A 20776-nucleotide genomic window follows, 5' to 3' on the forward strand; every position below is an offset into this window, starting at 1 on the left:
ATCCTGTAGTATTGGTAATTGCATATTGGGACAGGGCCTCATTTTCTTTATGTTGTTGTGTGGATTCTAGTTATAGATAGTTGTTGCATACTCTACAGTCTTAGCTATTGAGTCTGGTACCTCCTGGGGAGTTGTCAGGTGTGTTGGTAGCCCTCTTTATTCCAGTTCCCCCTCCGTCCTCCGGGTGGCGCTGTAACCCTTTAGTGAGATTGCCATCTGTTGTCATGACGACAGTCGACAAACTTACCAGGGGGGATGCAGAGCCCTTCATAGACAGGAAGCGGAATGGTTGTCAGCGTCTGGATCGCTCGGGAGGGGAGTGAAATCGCCCGCTGCGCACATTGCTCTGCATGGACCTCCGGTGGCTACCACGAGTGTAGCTTAGTGTTACCGCTCTAATCTGCGGTTTTCCACCCCGAGTCTAGCTCGTGGTTACTGCTAAGAAGGTTAATCTCCTGTGGTGGTGTTACTTGACTGCTGCAGGAGATTGGGGGGTGGCTAGGGAACATCCAGAAGGTAACTATTGTAACAAACTGTTTACTATTTTGCATTCTATATCGTTGTAAAATTGCATAAATACCAGTAAACTTAATGTGAAAAGCAATAAAAGATATCTCAGCGCTGCAACCCAATACTTTCAACCACCAGAGAGTCGACCAGTCACTGCCCTTATCCACCTAAGGGTAACTTCAATGCAGATACAAAAAGACTGGGTCTCCACCCCAACACAGCATGTGCAGATAGTATGCCCCCCAACACAGCATGTGCAGATAGTATGCCCCCCAACACAGCATGCGCAGATAGTATGCCCCCAACACAGCATGCGCAGATAGTATGCCCCCGACACAGCATGCGCAGATAGTATGCCCCCGACACAGCATGCGCAGATAGTATGCCCCCGACACAGCATGCGCAGATAGTATGCCCCCCGACACAGCATGCGCAGATAGTATGCCCCCCGACACAGCATGCGCAGATAGTATGCCCCCCGACACAGCATGCGCAGATAGTATGCCCCCCGACACAGCATGCGCAGATAGTATGCCCCCCGACACAGCAGCGCAGATAGTATGCCCCCGACACAGCATGCGCAGATAGTATGCCCCCCGCACAGCATGCGCAGATAGTATGCCCCCAACACAGCATGCGCAGCTAGTATGCCCCCCGACACAGCATGCGCAGCTAGTATGCCCCCCGACACAGCATGCGCAGATAGTATGCCCCCCGACACAGCATGCGCAGCTAGTATGCCCCCCGACACAGCATGCGCAGCTAGTATGCCCCCCGACACAGTGCAGATGTCGTGACCCTAACATACCAAGTCATATGTGAGCTATATTGAAACCCAATGGCCTGCAAAAGCTTGCAGCACAATCTGATCCATACACACACAATCTCTGTAGAAACATATGCAGTGCAACCCTCCATTTCCCCTTCGCAAAGGAACCATAACATTCCTGCACAGCACTGACCAAAATATATGTGATTATGCTTGTTACGGGTCTTCCCCTCCACCCAGTAACCCAGAAGCTAGCAAATGACTGCTTTCTAGCGTCCATGTGGAAGGGTGGTGCCAGAACTGCTATTCTATATGCAGGCCACCAATATTTAAAGATGCAGCAGTCCGCATCTATAAGTACATTTTGTGTGTGGGGGGCCGGAAAAAAAGCCTCGGGGCTGCATTCGGCCCGCGGGCCTTAGTTTGAGGACCACTGGTCTAGACCTATGGACCCCCTGCAGTTGTGCAAACTCAATCAGACCTCATACAGAAAGCTGTTGTTTCTCTTTCCCAGCTATACCCAACTAGTAAAGTCAAACCACTCCCTACCCATCGCTGCTCTACCCATCGCTGCTCTACGCAGGGAAATGCCGGTAGCCAGTTTATAGTTCTGGTCTCGCTTGAGGTTCAAATGTTTTTGAAAATGCTACTTTGGCTCCATCTTGTGTCATGCTAGAGTCAATACAGCTTGAAATTTAGGACCTCTTGATAACACAGTACCAGAAGAGGAGCATGGCCCCAAACAGCTTGAGGATTCATGAGCGCCCGCGAGGGAAGCCTTATTAGGACCCGGAAACTCCCTCTTAGATAAGTATGGGATTTTGTTTTCAAGCTTTGGCACAGATGCACTTTCAAGTATGAACTTCTAGCAGGAAGCAGAGGGGTAGTGCTTAGTATCGGGGTAAGGATGGTGTTTAACACAAGTGGAGGAAGGGAACAGGTAAGGATAATGAAAGAGCAAGTGTTACTGATATATATACATAGACCCATACATCAGCCCTATTTCTTACTAATCTGCTTGCGTGTAACTGGTTAAAACTGCATGCATAAAATACAGTTTCCATATGCTCCCATCCCTGGGCCACATATGCTGGAAGGCAAGCAGCGTACCACTCCGCTACACACATATGCACTACTCTATACATTTTTTATTTTTTTTAATCGGGTTATATTTTTTTTCTCTTTTTATGTAGCTACACTCCAGTGTATAATCTAGTTACGGAAGTCCTTAATAAGGCTGAAGCTGAACATCCAAACACGACGGCTGTGGTTCTGCTCGGGGTTACCAGAGAATTGGCCTTACAGAAGACTTTAGTGAAGTAAGCAACTTCTTTATGGGCAGACTTCTTTTGTATGGGCCAGTATTATGCTTCCATCAAGGAGAAACCTCTAGCTGTCACTTGTGGCCTGGGCCTGCTTTTATTGCAGTTTTGATAGTGACACACTTCTTTACCAAGAGTTTTATTTTAAAGTGTAAATGTAATTTTGTGCTGTAAATGTGAAAAGAAACAAGTATTTGAATTTGAACAGAAATATACACTCACTGGTCACTTTGATATGTGCCTAATGAGCTCATTTTGAAGTAAGAGTATTATCTATAAATATATGCATCTGTTAGGTTTTTGTTTTGTTTTTTTATTTGTCCTTCACTTCATTGTATCGGGAAGAAAATTCCAAACCAAGGTTGTCAGCAGATAATACACATACACTGGGGGTACTTAGGTTAGGTTCAGGAGGTACTTGTACTTGAATAGTGTATAGAGCTTGGAAACGAATAATGTAGAAGAATTTTTAGTTAACGCTTTGGTACCCAATTTATTTAGAGGCTTACATGTGCTCCAGGCCAATTTTTTTTATTTTTTATTTCTTTGTTACATTTTCCTGCTTCAAACTACTGTATTTTTGGACTCCCGACTCACTTTTTCTCCCCCAAAAGTGAGGAAAAAAGTAATTGCGTCTTTTAGTCCAAATGCAGGAAGTTCCTGAGCTGTGAATGCCTGCCAATACGAACCTCCAACCCACTGCAATATCGAGGACTCCTTGTATTGCACCCATTCAGAGGACACCGGGGGACAAACAGAGGACACCGGCGGACACATGGGGGACACAGGAAGACACTAGGGGGACAGAGGAGGTCACAGGGAGACACAAGGGGGCATAATCCACAAGATGTCCCTTCACCATGGATGCACCAGGTTTAGTATATATATTTTTTCCCTGGTTTATGGCCTTTAAACCTAAGTGCATCTTATAGTCAGGAGCGTCTTATAGTCTGAAAAATCCGGGTAGTACTGCTGTAATGTATATTTATGGCCACTTGTCACTAGGGGGGAAGTGTGCGACAATAACGGAGGACTTCTGCTTTCAGTTTCTATATTTTCTGCTGGCAGAGAGTGATCAAATCATTCCAATAATTCACAGCAGGGCAAGTTCTGCCGACTGAGTTGAAAAGCAGGGCACTTATCTCAAACAAGATAACTATTGAAGCTGCTAATGGGTTAAAAGCATAACCTTTGAAAATAACATATGCACAAATATTGAATACTTATAAATAAATATATATGTATATCAAGATAGTGCACAATAGGGGGTATTTGGCACATGCAATATCTAATCAAGGTGTAAATGCTTTGAGAACAGGTATAACTATAGACCCCATGACCCCTGCAGTGGGAGGATGCTCCTGTGTGTTAATGCAGAGCAGCAGAATTATTATTTTGTAGTATTATACAGCGCCGACATCTTCCACAGCGCTGTACAGAGTGTATTGTCTTGTCAGAATGACGAACCTTACTTGCTTCCGCTGGCAGGCCCTCCTCAATCCCCTCCTCAGTGAAGATGCACGCTGGGCAGCTTATCACCATGCGTATCCCGGTGCCTGTCACATGACATGCAGAAACCGGAGCCGTAAGGTTACAGGCTGCAGTGCGCAGAGCGTCACTGAAGAGGAGTGAGGAGGACCTGTCCTACGGCTGGAAGCAGGTGAGTATGACTCTCCATTGCAGCTGTTGCTCTGCCCAACCTGAGGGGGAGCAGCCGATCTTTGCGGACGGGCCTCTTCTAAAGAGATGTCCTGTGGATACTACCAATTATGTTTTATTCTACTGCTTTATCTTGGATTACTGTATGTATGTATGTATGTTTTATGTCATGCCCATGTTTGTGAAAGGTAAGCTGTAATCTGACCCTGTATCAAGTGAATGTTGATATTGTTTTCCTTGCAGTCCGTTTGCACTCCCTGATAAATCTGCAAATGTGAAAGAAGCCACTATCATCTTAATGCAAAGGTGCGTATCATTATTATTTTGTATTTATATAGCGGAAACATGCACAATATACCTGCCAAAAGCTTACAATCTAGAGAGATGGGGTGGTAACACGTAAGGAAGAGGGGTGCTTCCCTTGTTCTCCTCACCCCTGCCACCGCACACCGGTACCCTCCTTTAAATAGACACTGAAGCGAAAAAAAATATTATGATTTGTATGTGTAGCACAGCTAAGAAATAAAACATTAAGATCAGATACATCAGTGTAATTGTTTCCAGTACAGGAAGAGTTGAGAAACTCCAGTTGTTATCTCTATGCAAACAAGCCATTAAGCTCTCCGACTAAGTTTAGTCGTGGAGAGGGCTGTTATCTGACTTTTATTATCTCAACTGTTCCTGGACTATTTACTTTTCCTCTGCTAGAGGAGAGGTCATTAGTTCACAGACTGCTCTGAAAGACTCATTTTGAATGCTGAGTGTTGTGTAATCTGCACATATTAGAGAATGATGCAATGTTAGAAAAAACACTATATACCTGAAAATAAAAATATGAGAATATTTTCTTTGCTGCTAATCTTCTAGTAATTATTCATAGTACACAACCAATTCACTATATCATATATTTTTTTTTTCGCTTCAGTGTCTCTTGAAGTGGTATGAAACTGGGCATTTCTTCTTTGCTTTAAAAGATTCTTTAGAGCAAGAAAAAAAATAATACCAAAAAAAACACTGGTAGCAGAACATCATTTAAATAGTTAAACACAGCACTTTCTTCTTCAGTGGGAAGTCTAGCGCTGCTGCCAAACTTGAGGAAGTGATTAAAGTGGACCCAAACTAAAAATACAAGATTTCAGAAATAAAATCTATTTTCTAACTTATAATAATAAATAGCAGCCTTTTTTCAGCTGCATGATGATAAATATAAAATATTTTACATTTATTGGAGAAACCGCTCCCTTCCTTTCATATTGCCGGGACAGAATCCAGCAAAGGAGGAATTGCTAATGGCTGCCACCTGTATAACCCTAGTTATGCAAAGAGGAGGGTGAAAAGCATGCACTGAAATGCTCATAGGCTTAACGGAGTGTTTATTTATCTTTGTATGTGTCAGAGTGGTGCAGCTAAATATTTTAAATTAAAAAAATGTTTGGTTTGGGTCCGCTTTAAACAGTAGCGGATGAGAAAACAAACAAGATAATATAAACACTGCTGGCAGTGTCTCAGCAGCTGATTTCAAGGCAAAAGTATACACAGGAGAAGACACATTATTCCTGCATACATTGCAATATGTAATTTCAGCAGCTATGCAATAAATTACAATGTCAGCTTTAAGAGCAGATAAACTGTACTTTGGGAACTTGTAATTCGTAATCTGACAAGAATACTTGTGCAAAAAAGCAAATATTAGAACTAGTACGGTAATAAAAAGTAGGAAAACACGGAATGTTATGTCAGAGTTTAGGCCTCTTTAACCACTTCAGAACCACAGGTTGTTTCCCTTAACCTCCTTAGCGGTATGCCCGACACTGTGTTGGGCATGCCGCTCTGTGGCTCCAGGAGCCCCCATAATTAAATAATTGTCCCAAATTACTGTCAAGCCTTTAGCTAGCACTAGGCTAGCTTGTAAAAGTGATCCCCCTGTTTATACATAACCCCCCTGGATCCAGCGATCGCGCAGCCTCCCTGCACAGCTCCGGTTTCTCTATGGGGAGGATCGGGTTTGCGCATGAGGTCGGCGACGTCCTCTGCGATCCTCCCCACAGAGAAGACCAGAGCTGTGCGGGGAGGCTGCGCCGATCGCTGGATCCAGGCTGGGTAATGTATAACTGGGGGAGCGGAGGGTGCCGTACACTTTTACTAGCTAGCCTAGTGCTAGCTATGGGCTTTACAGTCGTTTGGGACAAATATTTAATGATCGGGCAAAACGTAGCAAAGCCTCCTGAGCGGCGTAACGCTCAGGAGGTTAAAAAGCAAAACAATTTTCACATTTCAGCGCTCATTCACAGATAACTATTGTTATGTATCACACTGAAATGATCTATATATTGTTTGTTTGTTTTTTGGCCACAAATTAGGCTTTCTTTGAGTGGTACTTTTTGCTAAGAATTATTTTATTTTATATGCATATTAAAGGGAATAAGAAAAAAAAACGAAAAAAAACCCAAAAAAAAACGATTTTGGGTAAAAATTTAATTGAGAGATTTCTGTCTGAAATCGCGATTTCGATTAAATTCATGATTTCCTTCAAATCAAGTTTTGTTACCCCTCTGTGCCTGTCTCCCTGTCTCTCTTTGTGCACCCTCTGTGTCTCTCTTTGCGCCCCTTTTTGTCAGTGTCACGTGTACCTTTGTGCCCCCTTTGTCTGTGTCCCTTTTGTTTCTCTTTGTGGCCCCTCTGCATCTTTGTGGCCCCTCTGCGTCTTTGTGGACCCTCTGCGTCTTTGTGGACCCTCTGCGTCTTTGTGGACCCTCTGCGTCTTTGTGGACCCTCTGCGTCTTTGTGGACCCTCTGCGTCTCTTTGTGGACCCTCTGCGTCTCTTTGTGGACCCTCTGCGTCTTTGTGGACCCTCTGCGTCTTTGTGGACCCTCTGCGCCTCTCTTTGTGGCCCCTCTGCGTCTCTCTTTGTGGCCCCTCTGCGCCCCTCTTTGTGGCCCCGCTGCGTCTCTCTCTGTCTTCCCTCTAGGTCTTTCTCTGTGCCCCTTCTGTCTCTGTGTGCCTGCTCTGTGTTCCTTCTGTGCCCCTTCTGTGTCTGGGCACGCTCTGTGGTCTCTCTGTGCTCCCTCTCTCTCTCTCTCTCCCTGCTCTGTCTCTCATGCTGCGGCAGTGCTGGACTTGCCTTCCAGCACGAGTCCAGCGATGCCCGTCTATCCACTTTGTCTCCTGCAGACTCTAATACATTGCATACTTCTTGTATGTCATGTGACACAGAGGAACCAGGAAGTATGCCGGGCATAAGAGCTGACAGATGGCAACAGAGGACGGACAGTGCTGGACTTGAGCCGACGCTGCGGGCCACGCGCATTGGGACTTGGGGGAAGTTTGAAACCGCTTCTTCAAACTTCCCCCATGCGGAAATGATGTAATTGCGGAAACTGCCACTTTGACAATTCCGAAATGGTAATCACGATTTCGGTTTAAATTTGATCTATTGTTCAGGCCTACTTTGATACATAAAACCCACATGTTTTATCCTTAAGGGGGCCCGTTTCCACTAGCCACCTCTCCTGTTCTGCTAGAACACAGACGATGGCACGGCTTCGGGATTCGCTGCCACTCGCACAGAAAAATGCTGCACTGTTGGCCGAATCGATATGGCAAGGGATGCGGACGGCGGCTCATTCCCTATGGCAGCTTTTTCTCCGCACTATTTGCCTGCGGGGACACTCTGCGGATTCGGCCCGATTTCCGCAGTAGTGGAAACGGCCCTAAGGCCCGTACCCTCGCTTGATTAAAGTTGGCTGAGGGGGCCAAACTACCACCTCAGCCGATAACTTGGCATATGTACAGTACATGGCCAAGATATACAAAACAGTTGAGAGACTTATGGTTTTTTTAAAGGAACAACGTCCGTCTTTATTCTTCGTAAATACAACTTCTCCTCGATTGCAGTTGTGAAATGCAGACAGATTATAAAAGGAATCCAATACACAGAACCGCAATGCTTGACACATGTTTCACTGCCAAAAGCCGCTTCCTCAGAGGCACACGAGTATATAAATATCGGAAATAGCCAGGGTTAGAAGACCGCAATCTCTGAATAACTGTGAAACCCAGTGTAGCACATAGCTGTGCTATCCACGGTGACTGAGTGCTGGAAGGGAGACGCTCCCTTCCATGTACATGGCCCCCGACCGCCTACTACGCAATCGATCTGGCGGGCAGATCACCTTGCCCAATGGACGTCCAACTGCTTTGAAGACTCCTCTGCCCGCCCACACATGTCACGCACGCCCCGCTCCGTTGTCCCTCCACCTTCCCCCTCCCCACATAGCAACAGAATGCGCCATCCGCTACACAGCTGACTTGCGTTTGTGCAGGCCGCCTCATCAAGGTTATGTGAATTGATGTTTTCGGCGTTGGGGAGGGGGCAGAGCAACGCTCTGGCCGGCCATAAGGTGGAACAAAACTCTGCGTAACATTCAATAAAAAGGGGTTTTCCTACTTTTTATTACCCATACAGTTACAAAATTTTCTTTTGTGCAGAAGTAATATTGCTTGTTTAAAAATTGTAAGGTCCCAAAGTACAGTTTACCTGCTCTGAAGGCGGTCATTGCATTTTATTAATATATTTTAATATATAAATACAGCAGCTATCTAGTGATAATTTCACGTCTCTGCTTGTCAGCTATGTTTCTACACATGGCTGGCTGGAACTAATTGTATCAACTGAGGAATGTAAACAAGATAGGTAATGTTATCGCCTCTTTGGATGCGGATCATAAGCTGAAGGACCTTTCCACTGTAAAACAAAGTGCTGTTTAACTGTTTGAATGCTGTTATGCTGCAATTTTTTTCTCTTAGTAGGATTAAAGGGAACCTGATGATACCTAAAAAGAAAAAAACTTCCTGTGCATACTGGGAGCGATCTTCCAGTCCCCCGGGCACCAACCACTACGCCTGCACGGCCCACGGGAGCACGAACGGGGACGCGCGCAGCCAGGGTCGTGCAGGTGTAGTGGTTGGCAACTGGCAAAAGAGAAAGTTAACCACAGCGGGGACCGGAGGATCGTTCCAGGTATGCGTGGGTACTTGGCAGATACCCCAGGTAAGTGAAACTTTTTTTTTTTTTTAGGTATCTGCAGAAGCGAGTAAAATTATTTAAAATAAACACGTGACGTAGCTGCAAATGAACATTACATACTTTTCCTTGCCGTCAGTTCCTCTCAGAAGCTCACCATTTTCTTCTTACAATTATCCCTTCGGGCCTATTAACACTAGAGCGTTTTGCCGCGATTTCGGCAAAATGCTCAAACGCTAGCGCTTTTTAAAAGCGCTAGTGCGAAGAAACCCTATGGGCCGTTCTTACTTGGGCAATTTGCGCTAATCGCTGCAAATTGCCCAAAAATGATAAATGCGTCATATTCAGGCGATTTCTCGGCGATCGCGTTTCAGTGCTATAGAAGCGTTAAACGCGATTGCGGGAAAATCGCAGCAGTGTTCAGTGATTTCTCTGCGTGAAATCATGGAAAAATCACTCATGAAAAATCGCCGGCGTTTTGCGTTTCTAAGTGTGAATGGGGCCTTCCAGTTCTGACAATATTTTGTCAGAACTGAAATATACCACTTGCTGTCAGTTATATATCAGCAGCTTTCAGTTTCAACTGAATGTGCAAGGTAATGTCCATGTTTCCCTATGGCTCAAGTAGGTGATATTACAGTTTAACAGCGTGCTGACCAGGAAGCGGTTATGGGGTAATGGCCATTTTTAAAATGGAGGATGAAGAATTCCATTCATCACAGCTGACAAATGGGACGCAGGAGAGGAGAAAGACAGTGATAGAGTACACGGGAGGTAAGTATGACCTGTGTATGGTTATTTTGACGTTTTATTTTCAATTCAGGACCTCTTTAAGGCCGGGTTCACATTACGACGCATCTGCCCGTACGCTTGCGTTCCGCTCCGTGAGCGGAGCGGTAACGCAAGGTCCCGACATGTCGGGAACGTCCGCTCCGATGAGCGGAACGTAGCAATGTGAACTTTCCCATACGGAAAGCATTGCTGCATTCCGCTCATTGGAGCGGAACGTAGGCGGAAAACAGCCTAATGTGAAGAATCTTTTAGAGCAAAGAAGTAATGCTGAGGTTCAGACCACTTTAAGTAGGCGAGTCTATCAGTTGGCTACATAACTTGTGCAGCTGATATCTTTGAACAAGAACATTTTTCCTTTATACTAACCTCTGCTTTGGCCAGCAGGCAAAAAAATGCTGTAACTTTGATAGAAGCATTTGTATTTGCAGTACATTTGTAAGGGAGAGTTATTAACTACAGCCTCGTTTTATTCCTTCGACAGTTGTGACCTATTTTTCTGTTTCATTAACAGAATATTTACACTGTGATTAAAAAAATCATGTTAAATATTTTCAGGAACGTCTTAGTTAACTTTTTTTTAGCTGTAGTAGCTGCTAATGGACATTTCAAAGAGTGTAAGCGTGTCTTTGTATTACTCCCGCATAGGATCGTCGCTACTCTACAGAGACTCCTGGTGTTGGCAGATTATCCAAGGAACCTATCTGAGAAATTTGTGGTGTTCTTTCAATCCCTCACACTTCCACAGTACTGTCATTGTTTTTTGGGCAGGTAAGTCTGAAGTCCGTAGAATGTTTTCGAAGTGACATTTCTGGATAGTACAAGTAGCAGTTTTCTGTGGGCAATATTAATGTGGGCCTACCTGCATGGATCTGCTCAGGGAGAGGGATCTATTCCTACCACACACAGCACAACGATTTTCAATTAATTTCAGCATGAAACGCTATGGCCATCAATCTACTGCAGCCGCTTCCCTGCCCCCAATCGATTAACTTTTATCCGATCATTTTGATACATCTGCACAATGGTGAGTTCACAGCATATCCTGTGCCGATGCGCTGTGCCTGCTGTAATGTCCATTGCGTCATCCACATTACCCTGTGTTGTGTGTCTGATTCGCTACTGCCAGGGTACAAGCGCCACAATACCGATAGAAGCTCTGGCAGCTACACATTGGATTGAAACAGACCAATAGGAATCCTCCTTCCCCCAGGAGGAGTCTCATTGGTCTAGCGAGGCAAGCAGAGAGCGAACTACCCTCCTTGAAGGCTGGTTTAGATGTGAGTCCAGGTGCAGTGTTGTCTGGTACTAGATCTGGTAAGACTGTTCTTAAAGGAATACTATTGATACCCAAGTGTTCTAAAATGACAATGTACAAATAATGTCTAAGTTGCTGTGTAAACATTTTCCTACTTTTCATGTTAAATATCAGAGGCAGAAGCTGTAAGTTATTGAGGGTAGGATTTAGCTATATTGGGACAAATCAATTGCAGAAGGGGTGTCTGCTTCAATGCACAGCCAGTGTTGCATATCAGACTACAGAAAGCAAATATCAAACATATCAAACTCTGAAAGCAAATACAGTATGAAAAAGCTGTGACAATTAGTTAATTTCCTTCAGACAGGTCAGTCAGAAACACAGGACACAGCAGCTGCAGCTGTTGGGAGCTCTCTCTCTCTCTTTCTCTCTCTCTGTTACACACAGAGCTACACATAGAGTTAACTGATCAAGTGTGAGGGGAATTTCCCCTCTCCTCATGGCTCAGTCAGCCTTCAGTTTTGGCGTCAGTAAACTTTGAATGTTTTTTGCTAACAGTAAACAAAGAAGTTGCTACTAAAATGTATACACCAGTACTAAGCAGCACTTCCCAAACAATTCCTGTGTCAATTGAAAAAAATATGTGAATCGATAGTATTCCTTTAAAGAGGATCTGAAGGATTGAACTTCATTCCAATCAGTAGCTGATACCCTCTTTCCAATGAGAAATCTTTTTACCTTTTCACAAATAGATCATTGGGGGGCTGTGTGGCTGATATTGTAGTGAAACCCCTCCCATTAGTGTGATGTCATGACCATGGTCCTGACAGTTTGATGTCTATGAACCTCGTTGCATAGTGGGAAATAACATTTTTTCCCAACTGCCAAGCAACCAGTATCTCCCTCTTTGCATAGAACTCTCAGTAGCAAACATTCCATACAGATCACCTGGCAGGACTAAAGATGTCACTACCAGTGATAAATGTCAGAATGTACAGTGGCTTGCAAAAGTATTCGGCTCCCTTGAAGTTTTCCACATTTTGTCATATTACTGCCACAAACATGGATCAATTTTATTGGAATTCCATGTGAAAGACCAACACAAAGCGGTGTACACGTGAGAAGTGGAAAGAAAATCATACATGATTCCAAACATTTTTTTACAAATCAATAACTGCAAAGTGGGGTGTGTGTAATTACTTGGCCCCCTTTGGTCTGAGTGCAGTTAATTGCCCATAGACATTGCCTGATGAGTGCTAATGACTAAATAGAGTGCACCTGTGTGTAATCTAATGTCAGTACAAATACAGCTTCTCTGTGAGGGCCTCAGAGGTTGTCTAAGAGAATATTGGGAGCAACAACACCGTGAAGTCCAAAGAACACACCAGACAGGTCAGGGATAAAGTTATTGAGAAATGTAAAGCAGGCTTAGGCTACAAAAAGATTTCCAAAGCCTTGAACATCCCATGGAGCACTGTTCAAGCGATCATTCAGAAATGGAAGGAGTATGGCACAACTGTAAACTTACCAAGACAAGGCTGTCCACCTAAACTCACAGGCCGAACAAGGAGAGCGCTGATCAGAAATGCAGTCAAGAGGCCCATGGTGACTCTGGACGAGCTGCAGAGATCTACAGCTCAGGTGGGGGAATCTGTCCATGGGACAACTATTAATCGTGCACTGCACAAAATTGGCCTTTATGGAAGAGTGGCAAGAAGAAAGCCATTGTTAACAGAAAAGCATAAGAAGTCCCTTTGCAGTTTGCCACAAGCCATGTGGGGGACACAGCAAACATGTGGAAGAAGGTGCTCTGGTCAGATGAGACCAAAATGTAAAACGCTATGTGTGGCGGAAAACTAACACTGCACATCACTCTGAATACACCATCCCCACTGTCAAATATGGTGGTGGCAGCATCATGCTCTGGGGTTGCTTCTCTTCAGCAGGGACAGGGAAGCTGGTCAGAGTTGATGGGAAGATGGATGGAGCCAAATACAGGGCAATCTTGGAAGAAAACCTCTTGGAGTCTGCAAAAGACTTGAGACTGGGGCGGAGGTTCACCTTCCAGCAGGACAATGACCCTAAACATAAAGCCAGGGCAACAATGGGATGGTTTAAAACAAAACATCCATGTGTTAGAATGGCCCAGTCAAATTCCAGATGTAAATCCAATCAAAAAATCTGTGGCAAGATCTGAAAACTGCTGTTCACAAACGCTGTCCATCTAAACTGACTGAGCTGGAGCTGTTTTGCAAAGAAGAATGGGCAAGGATTTCAGTCTCTAGATGTGCAAAGCTGGTAGAGACATACCCTAAAAGACTGACCGCTGTAATTGTAGCAAAAGGTGGTCTACAAAGTATTGACTCAGGGCTGAATAATTACGCACACCCCACTTTGCAGTTATTGATTTGTAAAAAATGTTTGGAATTATGTATGATTTTCGTTCCACTTCTCACGTGTACACCACTTTGTATTGGTCTTTCACCTGGAATTCCAATAAAATTGATTCATATTTGTGGCAGTAATGTGGCACAATGTGGAAAACTTCAAGGGGGCCGAATACTTTTGCAAACCACTGTAAATCAGGGAGAGGAAATATTTTACAATGGGCAAACACTGTCTACATAATCTATAAATGAATATTGTAAAAAAAACAAGCAATTTTATTTGGTATTTGTTTTTCACCAAGGTTTCTCTTTAACCCTCCTGGCGGTCTATTAAATTCCGCCAGGGGGCAGCGCAGCAGTCTTTTTTTTTTATTTATTTATTTTTTTTTTAAATCATGTAGCGAGCCCAGGGCTCGCTACATGATAGCCGCCATGCAGCGGCATCACCCCGCCCACTTCGATCGCCTCCGGCAATCTCCGATCAGGAAATCCCGTTCAAAGAACGGGATTTCCTGGAGGGCTTCCCCCGTCGCCATGGCCATGGGGCGGGATGACGTCATCAACGTCGTGACGTCATTGGGAGTCCCGATCCACCCCTCAGTGCTGCCTGGCACTGATTGGCCAGCAGCGCACGGGGTCTAAGGGGCGAGGGGGGGCACGGCGGATAGCGACGATCAAGCGTGGGGCGGCGGTGGTTGGTGTGCTCACGCAGCTAGCAAAGTGCTAGCTGCGTGCAGCAAAAAATAAATTATGCAAATCGAGAAAACCACCTGCGCGGCTTACCCCGAACTATGTTCGGGGTTACCGCCAGGAAGGTTAAAGCACCTCCTCCAACTTTACTCTTAGGGGACAAAGGGAGGGAAGTTATTAGTCCACCAGGAAAGCTATACGGGGGGAAGGTGGCCACTAGACCACCAGGGAAGCTATGCGAGGATGTGAAGGAGGGACCACTAGACCACCAGAAAAGCTATACTGCAAAGGGGGAGGGGGGACTAGACCATCAGAGAAGCAATATGCATGCATGTTAAGTGACCTGTATGTTACTGTATGTTAAGTGACCTGGATTTCTATCCCCTTTTTTAAATGGCAAGAGGCTCAATAATAACGTTGACATTCATGGTGTTCATGGTGTCTTCATGAATCACAATCCTTTTTTTTTGTGTGTGTGTGTGTTAGCTTGAATATCCTTAGATGGGATGACTGTTTACTGACATCAGTGTTGGCTGGTCAGAACCTGACGGGAACAAGAATGCAAAAAGGCAAGCGGCAGTGCCTGTGGGAGGTGCTTACCGTGGTACAGTCCAGGGTGCAGCGGCTGGAAGAAAACAAAAGGTCAGTGCAACTTGTTAAGAGGTTTTCTAGAGGGGATTATCACAAAACTGGTGAATTATGCAGCCCAATTCCGGGGATTGCTTTCCTCTAACATAGCGCTACTTCTCGGCTTACCACTATACCTACCTTGTAGAGTCTTCAGCTTCAAGCTCTTCATGACCCCAACATTTGGCCAGACAGTGCTCAGAGCCAAAGCATGCTTTGTTCCAATTCCCCACCCACTTCACAGCTCTCCGCTGCTGATAAGACATTCTAGTCTAGCTAAACAAAGGGCAGAGCACGGTCCAGTGAATTTAGACTTTTGATTTTGTGATGTGCTAGACTTCAGGTTTAACTGATTTATGTACTTAAAGTGTGAGCTCAACCCTTTTGTGTGGTCACTATTGTGTGACTGTGACATATTCCTGGACACGGTCATCAGCCTGCTGTTATGTTGAGGGCAGAAGTCTGAAAACCATAGATAATTTTTAACATTTTGGGATGTCCTGGAATGTATAATAGACATTCAGTCACAAAGTTTCATTAAAGTTTTGTCATTGCTTGCACTGATAGTGAAGTCTCTCTTGTGTTTGTTTGCAGTTACCGCCAGTTGGTACGATACCTAAATGCTGTGAAATGTCCTGACCAATGTGGGTGAGTTCTATCTGTTCTTAAAGGAAACTTTTACTTTAAGCCCCACTTACCTGGGGCTTCTGCCAGCCCCTTGCAGCTGTCCTGTGCCTGGGCATACCTGGAATGATCCTCCAGTCCCCCGCCCCAGCTCACTTTCTATTTCGCCGGTCGCCATCCACTGTGCCTGCGAGGCCCTGACCGCACGAGTCCCCGTCGCCCTCCCTTTGCCGGGAGCGTCCTGTGCAGTATAGATTTTCTGTTACTGCACAGAACCCTTCCGGCAACGGGACCGTGAACGAGGACGCGCCCAGGTGCAGTGGATGTCGGCAGGGGACCAGAGGATCGTTACAGGATGGCGCTGGCGCAGGGGGCTGGCAGAAGCCCCAGGTAAGTGAAACTCTTTATTTTTTTTGGTATCTTCAGGTTTGCTTCAAAAGCAACCTGAACTGAGAGGTATATGGCTGTCATATTTATTTTCTTTTAAACAATTCTAGTTGCCTGGCAGTTCTGCTAATCATTTTGGTATCAGAAGTGTCTGAATCACACATCTGAAACAAGCATGTGGCTAATACAGTCAGAGTTCAGTCAAACATCTGATCTGCATGCTTGTTCAGGGTCTATGGCTAATGGAGGCAGAGGATCAGTAGGGCAGCCAGACAATTTTCATTGTTTACAAGGAAATAAATATGGCAGCCTCCATATAGATCACACATCAGGTTCCCTTTAACTCATGTGTCAAATAAGTAAGTGTTTCGAGAGTGATTTGTGACGCTGATTTATACCTGCATGGAAACTGCTGGTTATATCGACACTACACAGAGAACAGGGGCAGTTTCTGTTGTATTTTTTGTTTGGCTATGGGAGCAAGAGTGGCGCGGCCGACCTCGACAGGTCGCCAGCTGCTACGGGGAGGACAACGGCTGTGAATGGAGCTGCGGCGAGGAACACATAGACTGCCAGGGGCTTGAGGAAGCCCCAGGTAAGTAGAATTGTTTAAAAAGCCTTTAAGAAACTTCAGTTGTTATCTATGCAAAAGAGCTTCTCTGAGCAAGCTTAATCGCTACCTTGCTGTTTTCTGAAGCACTTATCTTAACCTGTATCTCACTGTTGCTTGTTTAAGGTTTTCCTGCAGTAAACTTCAAAGGGTCATTAGCGCTGCTCTGTTTCATAGTAAAAGCAGAACTGAAACCTCTGTAAAAAATATTCACTTACCTGTGGCTTCTGCCAATCCCCTGCAGCCTTCCTGTGCCTTCGCAGTCCTGGACTGATCCTTGGTTCCCCTGTCGCGGCTCACTTTTTTTTTCCGTAATGGAGATCGACTTGTAAGTCGACCTCCATTGCGCCCGGGCCACGCGTATCTTAGTACGCATTCCTGTAGCCAGGAGTACCCTGTGCAGGCGCAGTACGAGAAAATCACCACTACTGCGCCTGCACAGTACACGTCCGGCTATGGGAGGGGGATAGGCCACCCGCACAGCCACAATAGAAAGGGGATCCCCCCACCGGCACAGAGGGGGATTCCTCGCCAGCACAGCCACCGTAGAAGGGGGATCCCCCCCCACCCGCACAGAGGGGGATCTCCCGCCAGCACAGCCACCATAGAAGGGGATCCCTCCACCCGCACAGAGGGTGATCCCTCACCAGCACAGCCATCATAGAAGGGGGATCCTCCCCCACCCGCACAGAGGGGGATCTCCTTCCAGCACAGCCTCCGCATACAAGGGGGAACACCTGCACATTCTCTGCCCCGCAGGCTGCCCAGGGATTCCCTAGGGTGGCTGGATGCTTTTTCTGCACGCTGTGGGTAGCACAGATCGCTACCCACAGCGTGCTAGGAGGGGGGGGGGAGGGGGACATCTGGCTACTTATAAATCTGGCTCACTATATATCTGGCTAAACACCTGGCTCACTATATATCTGGCTGCACATCTGGCCAACTATACCTGGCTGCACATCTGGCTAACTATACCTGGCTGCACATCTTGCTACCTATACATCTGGGTCTTATACGCACCATTGGTGTGCTGATCCCTCGTCGCGTACCTCTGATAGCTTCCCCAGTGTCTTCTTTGATGTCCCTTGGCGGATTTTGCTTCTCCTTCGGCGATCACATGTCTCCCGTTGATCGCCGTTGATGACACCAGGGTCACACAGCGTCAACATCTTGCAGAAAACACTTTTTTTTTTTTTTTTTATATATACAGTGGAGGAAATAATTATTTGACCCCTCACTGATTTTGTAAGTTTGTCCAATGACAAAGAAATGAAAAGTCTCAGAACAGTATAATTTCAATGGTAGGTTTATTTTAACAGTGGCAGATAGCACATCAAAAGGAAAATCGAAAAAATAACCTTAAATAAAAGATAGCAACTGATTTGCATTTCATTGAGTGAAATAAGTTTTTGAACCCCTACCAACCATTAAGAGTTCTGGCTCCCACAGAGTGGTTAGACACTTCTACTCAATTAGTCACCCTCATTAACCTTCCTGGCGGTAAGCCCGAACTGAGTTCGGGCTATGCCGCCGGAAGGCACCGCTCAGGCCCCGCTGGGCCGATTTGCATAATTTTTTTTTTTGCTGCACGCAGCTAGCACTTTGCTAGCTGCGTGCAGTGCCCGATCGCCGCCGCTACCCGCCGATCCGCCGCAATTCCTCTCGCCGCGGCCGCCCCCCCCCCCCCCCAGACCCCGTGCGCTGCCTGGCCAATCAGTGCCAGGCAGCGCTATGGGGCAGATCGGAGTCCCCTCTGACGTCACGACGTCGATGACGTCGGTGACGTCATCCCGCCCGTCGCCATGGCGACGGGGGAAGCCCTCCAGGAGATCCCGTTCTTTCAACGGGATCTCCGGATCTCCGATCGCCGGCGGCGATCGGAGGGGCTGGGGGGATGCCGCTGAGCAGCGGCTATCATGTAGCGAGACTTTGTCTCGCTACATGAAAAAAAAAAAAAAAAATTTAAAAAAAAAGATTTGCTGCCCCCTGGCGATTTTTTTTGCAAACCGCCAGGAGGGTTAAGGACACCTGTCTTAACTAGTCACCTGTATAAAAGACACCTGTCCACAGAATCAATCAATCAAGCAGACTCCAAACTCTCCAACATGGGAAAGACCAAAGAGCTGTCCAAGGATGTCAGAGACAAAATTGTAGACCTGCACAAGGCTGGAATGGGCTACAAAACCATTAGCAAGAAGCTGGGAGAGAAGGTGACAACTGTTGGTGCGATTGTTCGAAAATGGAAGGAGCACAAAATGACCATCAATCGACCTCGCTCTGGGGCTTCACGCAAGATCTCACCTCGTGGGGTGTCAATGGTTCTGAGAAAGGTGAAAAAGCATCCTAGAACTACACGGGAGGAGTTAGTGAATCACCTCAAATTAGCAGGGACCACAGTCACCAAGAAAACCATTGGAAACACATAACACCGCAATGGATTAAAATCCTGCAGGGCTCGCAAGGTCCCCCTGCTCAAGAAGGCACATGTGCAGGCCCGTCTGAAGTTTGCCAATGAACACCTGAATGATTCTGTGAGTGACTGGGAGAAGGTGCTGTGGTCTGATGAGACCAAAATAGAGCTCTTTGGCATTAACTCAACTCGCTGTGTTTGGAGGAAGAAAAATGCTGCCTATGACCCCCAAAACACTGTCCCCACCGTCAAGCATGGGGGTGGAAACATTTTGCTTTGGGGGTGTTTTTCTGCTAAGGGCACAGTACAACTTAATCGCATTAACGGGAAAATGGACGGAGCCATGTATCGTGAAATCCTGAACGACAACCTCCTTCCCTCTGCCAGGAAACTGAAAATGGGTCGTGGATGGGTGTCCCAGCACGACAATGACCCAAAACATACAGCAAAGGCAACAAAGGAGTGGCTCAAGAAGAAGCACATTAAGGTCATGGAGTGGCCTAGTCAGTCTCCGGACCTTAATCCAATAGAAAACCTATGGAGGGAGCTCAAGCTCAGAGTTGCACAGAGACAGCCTCGAAACCTTAGGGATTTAGAGATGATCTGCACAGAGGAGTGGACCAACATTCCTCCTAAAATGTGTGCAAACTTGGTCATCAATTACAAGAAACGTTTGACCTCTGTGCTTGCAAACAAGGGTTTTTCCACTAAGTATTAAGTCTTTTATTGTTAGAGGGTTCAAAAACTTATTTCACTCAATGAAATGCAAATCAGTTGCTATCTTTTATTTAAGGTTATTTTTTCGATTTTCCTTTTGATGTGCTATCTGCCACTGTTAAAATAAACCTACCATTGAAATGATACTGTTCTGAGACTTTTCATTTCTTTGTCATAGGGCAAACTTACAAAATCAGTGAGGGGTCAAATAATTATTTCCTCCACTGTATATATTGAATTCAATACAATAACCTGTATTGCAGGGGTCTCAAACTCAATTTACCTGGGGGCCGCAGGAGGCAAAGTCAGGATGAGGCTGGGCCGCAAAATGGGCGTGGTCATGACATCATGTGGGCGGGGCTAACTAATGTAGTTGCATAAAAAAATATATGAAGTAAATGCACATCATGACAGACAGCGTTTCACCAGTAAATGCACATAAGAGACAGCTTTTTACCAGTTACTGCTCGTAAGGACAGATAGCGTTACCCCAGTAAATGCATATAGGAGACATCGTTACCCCAGTAACTGCACATAAGAGACAGCGTTACCAGTCCAGGGGAGTGCTCACTCAGAGTCAGTCAGGCCTGATGGTGGTGGTGCCTGCTGCTGGTGCTGCTAGGCCGCTCAGCACAGGAGGGCAAAAAAACAATTTGGAAGTTGGCTGGCTACAGGACAGGAGTCAGGAGGACACCCACCCACCTACCCACCGCACCCTGCACCCACCTTGTCTCGTCGGAGTTCCGACTTAAGTTCTGAGTCCTGCCTGCCTCTGCCTGGCTGTCTAGCTGAGCTTCCGGGGGGCTTCAATAGGGGCTAATAATGCGCCAGCCGGAGCTGAAGCCTGGGTAAGCCCCAGCGTGGCGCCGCCCCTGGCTGCAGAGCCCCCAATTCCCCCGGGGGGCAATCTGTCTGGCATTTCCTGGAAGGGGCAGAGCTTTCAGCTTCAGCTCTGCCCCTCCTGACGTCAATCGCGGTGGATCGCCGCCTCTG

The 20776-nt window shown here is 46.1% G+C and overlaps 1 protein-coding gene across 1 annotated transcript in view; it reads left to right on the forward strand.

Annotated features, from left to right (window-relative positions):
* Positions 1-20776, forward strand: part of LOC137525565 (uncharacterized) — a 76596-nt gene that overhangs the window by 23360 nt on the left and 32460 nt on the right. Inside the window, exons 8-12 of the mRNA XM_068246702.1 lie at positions 2473-2598; positions 4504-4566; positions 10722-10844; positions 14895-15050; positions 15630-15683. Of these exons, the coding sequence (XP_068102803.1) occupies positions 2473-2598; positions 4504-4566; positions 10722-10844; positions 14895-15050; positions 15630-15683 (522 nt within the window). The remainder of the gene's footprint in view (positions 1-2472; positions 2599-4503; positions 4567-10721; positions 10845-14894; positions 15051-15629; positions 15684-20776) is intronic.

The sequence above is a fragment of the Hyperolius riggenbachi genome, chromosome 7 (assembly GCF_040937935.1).
Source record: "Hyperolius riggenbachi isolate aHypRig1 chromosome 7, aHypRig1.pri, whole genome shotgun sequence".
Lineage (NCBI taxonomy): Eukaryota > Metazoa > Chordata > Amphibia > Anura > Hyperoliidae > Hyperolius > Hyperolius riggenbachi.